The sequence below is a fragment of the Hesperophylax consimilis genome, chromosome 11, assembly GCF_061612785.1.
Source record: "Hesperophylax consimilis isolate HC1 chromosome 11, BYU_Hcon_1.0, whole genome shotgun sequence".
Taxonomy (NCBI): Eukaryota; Metazoa; Arthropoda; class Insecta; order Trichoptera; family Limnephilidae; genus Hesperophylax; species Hesperophylax consimilis.
Window position 1 is genome coordinate 7,937,092 of NC_142846.1, and position 6,448 is coordinate 7,943,539.

Consider the following 6,448-nt stretch of genomic DNA (forward strand, 5'->3'; position numbering starts at 1 on the left):
AGCATAAGCATGTTTTTTTTTCAAATCTTACGATTGTTTTGCAAACTACTGAACATCTCTGCTGTAGTCATTGAGGTTTATATAGGTACTTAATGGCATTTATAATGTACATACATACATTTAATGTTAATTTATTTATATTTTAGCTTGAAGAAGACATTGAAAATTATATGAGATGCAGATTAATGGGTGGTATCATGCACTTGAAAAAGAATGTTATTCCACATGAATTCGAGTGCCAAAAAAAAAAATAGCCACTTCTCGGCAGACGGGATTGAAGCGTTTGCACATGGAAGTTATCAAAAGCGCTCTACAAGCAACCAACAACCAACCAGAAGAGCCAGAGCCACAGCCTTCCACCTCGGCACTGCCAGAAGAGCAAGCTGTAGCTGAAGCAGGACCTCTTCATGTTGCTACCCAAACTTGGTCACTTGCAACACAGGACAAGGCTGTTCAAGCTAACGTCAAATGTCATGTTCGTAGTAAAGCAACATCCACATCAAGGCGACAAACCGATATAGCTTGCTCACCAATGAAGTTTGATGTCAGTTTGACGGCGGAGAGGATACGACCTACACGAGCTGGTGCGACACATGTTGAACTCATAAATAAACCACTGGAACCTCAGGAAACAGGTTCATCGGATTCAGATATCACACTGGAGGATATTACGTATCGTCCAACTTCACCAGACTTTGCAGGTGACGACTTTGAGAGTCAAATTTTCTATGCTCAGATGCGCAAGTCAAGCCTGATGGCCCTTGAACGGAGTCCTAGGTTATGCCTAGGAATCCCAAAAAACATGTACCATCTGATATCCATTTTGGCAAACAAAATACCCACACCGGTAACAAATATTTTAGTAAGTTTAAAGAAAATCCGCTTGGATGACTCATTTGCCATACTGTCTCTGCAGTTTGGAATTTCTATACCATCTGTAAGCCGGATTTTTATGAAAACGGTCTTGTTAATGGACAGATTTTTAAAAAGCCTTATTATATGGCCATCTGCAAGCAAAATAAGGTATAATTTACCCATAAGTTTTAGATCAAGATATTCCAAGGTACAATCTATTATTGACTGTTTGGAAATTCAAATTAACAAACCCAATAATCCAATACACCAATCACTAACCTGGTCAGAATACAAGAGTTGTAACACGCTTAAGTACCTCGTGTCTTGTACTCCGGACGGATTGGTGAATTACATTTCTTGTGGTTATGGTGGACGCGCTTCAGACGCTACCATAGTCGAGGATTGCGGATACCTGGATGCTCTGCGGCCGGGCATGTCCATAATGGCTGACAGGGGATTTAAGAATATAAGTAATCTTCTTCAAATTCGACAGTGCGAGCTAATACGTCCCCCTAGCGTATTTACTAATGTGCTCTGTACTGCGGAAGAAGTAAAGCAAGCAAAGAGGATAGCTGCATTAAGAATCCACGTAGAACGTGTCATCAGCAGGATACGGGAATTCGATATGTGCAAAATGCACGCTTCTACACACCACAATCATATCCCCATCATGGATCAGATCGTAAGAATAGTTTGCGCTCTAATCAATCTACAAGATGTGTTAATTAAAGTGTAGAAAGTATGTGTATTATAAATGTTGACCAGATAACTCAGACAAGTGGCATTTTAGACTCCCTTTTAAAAGTTATTAAAAATTAAAAGTGATGAAAAAAAACTAGCTTATATAGGTTAAGTTAGATTATGGTTTATTTATTTTTATTTTTCATCACTTTTAAAGACTTCAAAGGTTTCTGAAATCTCACTTTTCCATGTTGCCATGGAACCATTATAATTATATTTGTGTCATAGTATGATAGGAATAAATGATGATTGTGGTGTTTGAACGCATAATATGTATATACATTATATTTTTTAGTAAAAAATTACTTTTAATTTATTATGTATCAACATTGTGTAATAAATAATACAACCTACGTTACTGTATTAAGTATTAAAATAATGTTTTCTACTGAAATATAGTTTTTCTTTTACTCACCTAAATAAAAGTACTTAGATTATTACTATACATATAGTATATCCACATACTATACGTTGAAAAATGTTCCACTATATTCAATTGAAAGGTTATATCAGTAATGAGAAGGAATCCAAGGAAGGTAATAAAAACACTTTATATGTACATGTCACACATCTACCCATTTATATTTAAGTTTTTTAAATATAGCATTGGACCAAAATTGGGTACATTTAATAATAAGTTCTTTGCATAATGCTTCATCATACATCACATTACACTGTATGACTTTCTTAGAAGTCTCAAAGTCATAGTTAGCAACACAATAAAGTGCAGCTGGCTTCCGGGCAAAATGCATTTGTAGTTGCATCTGTGCCATGACTTTGGGAGTAGGTTCCATGGAATCGGTTAGGTAGTTTTTCATTGTCGACTCCTTCGCTGGGCATTTCACTTCAACAATGAAATCTTCTCCCAAAGCATCTGGAGAAGCACCAAAAATTGGATACTCCTTACTCAAAATGAGACCACACTTTTTTAATTTAATTTTATTAGTAGCCTCAATTACTTTTAAGACTTGTTCTTCGAGGATTCTACCACGCTGAATAGCTTTAGTCTCAAAGACTTTAGCACCGAGAATACTTTCAACTAGTGACCCGTCTAGTGTGCAGCAGTGAGCCGCTTCATAAAACTTTGATGCCGTCACCCTACCGTAACGTAAGTTATGCCATAGTATATTGTCAGACTAGCCGATGGTTTTATAGGCTGCCTTCTGACAGGCCTCAACAGTCATTGCCTGTTTACAATATTCAATAATGTCCCCGGGTGTGGAGCCCATATTATTTCCAAAAAAATTACATTCCATGATGTGGATTGACAGATTTTCAAGAGGTGTTGGGTTTGCATAAAACATAGTTAACTGTGTATTTATGTGAATGCTAGCATCTATCAGCTCTCTTGCGAAACTCCCATCATCCTCTGGCAAATCCATATGTCCCATGGTCCCCATGTCTTTTGCTTTTATAAACTTCAGGCTTGTACCTATTCCCGCCATCTTGGAGCGTTTCCAATAACATTGGATTGAAGTTTTTGGAGGTTCCTCACTGCGTCTGTGGAGCCATGATAAGAAGGCAAGTGCGTGCTTACAGCCACCTGGAACAATGAGAAGATGCAAAAATTAAGTTACTTTTATTTTGAATGTATGCTTATTTGGCGCCATTGCAGATTGAGGATCAGACATTTTTAAACATTAACTGCATACTTGGATCCATGTTGTCGGAGGGAAGAAACATAGAAACCGGCAAATCATTCTTCAGCCGAGCTGTTGAACTTAAGAATGAGTTTTAGAAACGACCCCTTCTCTTGTGACAAATGTTAACCGTGTAAAAATGTGGGGCGCCTGTTTGGCATGTTTCTCGACTATGAACCAATGCCGAAGGGATCAGTAACACTAGGTCCATCGGACTATCTTTCATTAAAATAACAGTAGAACAAGGATAGCATTCCCACCTAACACATGTGCTCTAAAGATTGCAATATAACAGGGTCAGCAGTTGTGTACTATCTGCAGTATCTATGGGTCCTGTACCGTACGCACAGCTTCTGAGAGGCTAACTTGACTCTGTCTTCGATGGCGCCCCAGTACCTGGGCTGGTCACACCGAGTTACACCGAGCATATCAATGGAAATAATATCGGGAAGATTGCTTCCATTGAAGGAGACTAGTAGATATAAAAATGAGAGTAGAATAGAATACACAAATTAGGAACTAACCTTGGGATGCAGGACAATCTTCACACTTGCATGAATCTACAACCTCCAGTACTTCATTGCAAATCAGTGTTACTGTGTAAGCCTTTGTTCTGATTTTGTGCTCCGGAGTGACTCGAGCTTTCACAGTGCAAATATTGTCAATTCGTTTCACTTGGACATATCCCACTGCACTGTCTCCATAATTTTCCCGTGCTGATCTGTAATATACATAATATTGTTTATCAAAACATTAATCTACCAAACCATAGCATTATCAGCAGGCAGGAGGGAATGTTTTTTTGCAGATTTGACATTTAACATTACAATGAGAACAAATTTATTAATCTACAACCTTTGTATGCGGTTGTAATGTTCAATGTTCTACAGAGCATCTTCTGTCACGGAGGTTAGGAGGCTTGCTGTCTTGTTCCAATTTCATGAAAAGGGGCCAAAATAAACACTATTTGTTAGCATGTTTTTGAAATATTGAAATACATATAGGATTAGTGTGTATACAATATGTTATTCTTACCTTGTCGCTTTAAAACCTCTGAATTCAGCACTTAAAAAATCACTATTCCCAGCTATAAAAGATGCCATCATTATAGCGTCTATTTTAGGCAAATTGTCCGACTGAGCACGTAAAAAACCGCTGTCAGTCATTATAACTACACAATATTATTAAATTACTATAAGAAAATAACACAAGCGTCTTGAATAAATCAATATATCCGGTAAAAACTACAAAATGTTTTGCCTTCTGACAGCGACTCGGCGTTCATAGAAATGAATGATGTTGACAGTCGGCGGGCGTGACGTCATGATTCGGTCAACCAATCATGGTCCGTTCGGATTTGCCCAATTTTAGGCTGCTTTTAAAATCATTAATTATGAATGAAAATATTAAAATTGGACGTTTTTAGTGCGATAATCATAATCAGAAAATTAAACTTTAAATCTTCCACATATTTTTAACGGTATCCCTAGTTTGTGAAAATACCCTATTCCTTTACTATCTTATGTAAGTAATACCTATGGCAAAGCTATACCGTTGCCATTGGTAGATAACATTTCAAGAATAGAATTTTTTAAATGGGTGATTTTTCCAGTGAAAATTTATGTTTGTGAAGAGATTGTGAAAGGAAAATAGAGAAGAGTTTAATAAGAGTTTAAACTATATCTTTGTAATCACTGAAGACAATATTAACGACTCTCAAACGAGAGATGTAAAACAAAAAATTAAAAAAAGATTTGGTCAAATCTAGGAAATGAACCCAGAACCTCAGCTTTGATGGGCTTTGTTTTTAATGCTAGATTGTTGATATTGGTTCCTGGAAGAAAAATATATATCTTCAATGATTAAGGAGGGTTGTTTCGCAGAACTTAAACGATTCCTCGAATTTCAAAGTTTATATCCAAGTTTTGTAAAAGTTTTATTATTATCCAAACATTATAAAATAGCCATCCTATGGTGAAATAATAAATGAAAATGAATAGAATTGTACAATTTCTGTGAAACAAACCGTCCTAAATGTTACAATTTAAGTTATTCTAAAAATATATATTTTTCGATAGGTGGTGACTGCGAAAAAGAAATGGAATTAAGGACCACGTCAGGCTGAAAATTGGAACTAAAAATTATTTAAAAAGTATGACGTAACTTTATAACTCGAACACAAATAATGAAACTAGTTCACCGATGGGTTAATTGAGGATTTAAGAAACAATTTCCAATTTAAAATGTGGTTAGATCTTGCAAAAATCTTAACTTATTTTAGAAGGAATTAAAAACCGCAAAAATAGTAATGCAACACCATGTGTACAATACACTTGAATATACCAACAAATGAAAATAATACCACTGAAATAAATAAATGAGAAAAACTTAGTTTTCTCTTCATAATTATGATAATGTAATATACACTGTTGCATGCTTACCGAATTCGGTTTTTATGATTGCAACATTAAAAGCACATACTTGCTTAATTTCCTGTTTATTAACAGCAAGTTCTTTTACTTATTACATCACTTCCACAAGAGATCACTCTTCAATCTATCTCTTTCTACAACCATCTGATTTCACCGTCGGATTTTTCTGCTAGCTTCTGTTTTCTCTTCAATAATCCATATATCAAAAAAGTTGATTTAGGATTGTTTAGGTTCAACCATAAAGTGTAAAAACAGTATTTTATGTATCAACAAAATCTCGGGGAGCAAAACAAACGATGAGTTTTTGCTTAGGTAATTGAGTTTACAGATTTTATATTAGATTTTTAAGGTAAACTGAATTAGATCACTATTTTCATTTCACCTGCTCGAATATTTTTTAGGTAAACTGACTTAGATGACTATTTTCATTTCATCTGCTCGATTATTTAGTACTTAGCAAAAGCGAGGGGATTTTATAACGTAAGTAATGTAATTTAACAGTCTTGTTATTTTGCAGCAAAAAATGCAGCAAAAACCTAATACCATTTACAAAATACAAAAAAAAAGAATGACAGTAGTACGCACTGATTCCGACCTGAAGTTAGCTGGATGTATTTTATGATAATTAAAGCTTGTCAAAACCATAGACAAAGAAATATTTAGAATGTACAATATTACTTTCATATTTTAAAATACCTGAAAATCGCGTGAAAAAATTGTGCTATTTGCCCACAAATTGGAAATTCCGCACTATTCTCGTGAAATTGACTAAATTTGAAA

The 6,448-nt window shown here is 35.3% G+C and overlaps 2 protein-coding genes across 2 annotated transcripts; one reads left to right on the forward strand and one right to left on the reverse strand.

The window, feature by feature from the left end:
* The first annotated feature begins 257 nt into the window (after window positions 1–257).
* LOC149419744 (uncharacterized) lies at window positions 258–1,591 on the forward strand. Its single transcript, XM_089637535.1, has 2 exons — window positions 258–701; window positions 737–1,591. Exon 2 carries the CDS (start codon window positions 737–739, stop codon window positions 1,589–1,591), a length of 855 nt encoding a protein of 284 aa, XP_089493661.1. The 5' UTR covers window positions 258–701.
* A 568-nt stretch (window positions 1,592–2,159) lies between these two features.
* On the reverse strand, window positions 2,160–4,460 carry LOC149419745 (uncharacterized). The gene is made up of 4 exons (XM_089637536.1): window positions 4,272–4,460; window positions 3,761–3,957; window positions 2,908–3,139; window positions 2,160–2,694 (listed from the first exon to the last, which is right to left on the reverse strand). Exons 1-4 carry the CDS (start codon window positions 4,400–4,402, stop codon window positions 2,160–2,162), a joined length of 1,095 nt encoding a protein of 364 aa, XP_089493662.1. The 5' UTR covers window positions 4,403–4,460.
* Window positions 4,461–6,448: the final 1,988 nt, after the last annotated feature.

Bases quoted from the DNA above. Each gene is read 5' to 3' on its own strand.
- LOC149419744 (XM_089637535.1), top strand. From the start codon at position 737: ATGCGCAAGTCAAGCCTGATGGCCCTTGAACGGAGTCCTAGGTTATGC.
- LOC149419745 (XM_089637536.1), bottom strand. From the start codon at position 4,402: ATGACTGACAGCGGTTTTTTACGTGCTCAGTCGGACAATTTGCCTAAA. The intron at 3,958-4,271 runs GTAAGAATAACA...TGTATATTACAG, and splicing joins AGAGGTTTTAAAGCGACAAG to ATCAGCACGGGAAAATTATG. The intron at 3,140-3,760 runs GTTAGTTCCTAA...TCATTGTTCCAG, and splicing joins AGATTGTCCTGCATCCCAAG to GTGGCTGTAAGCACGCACTT.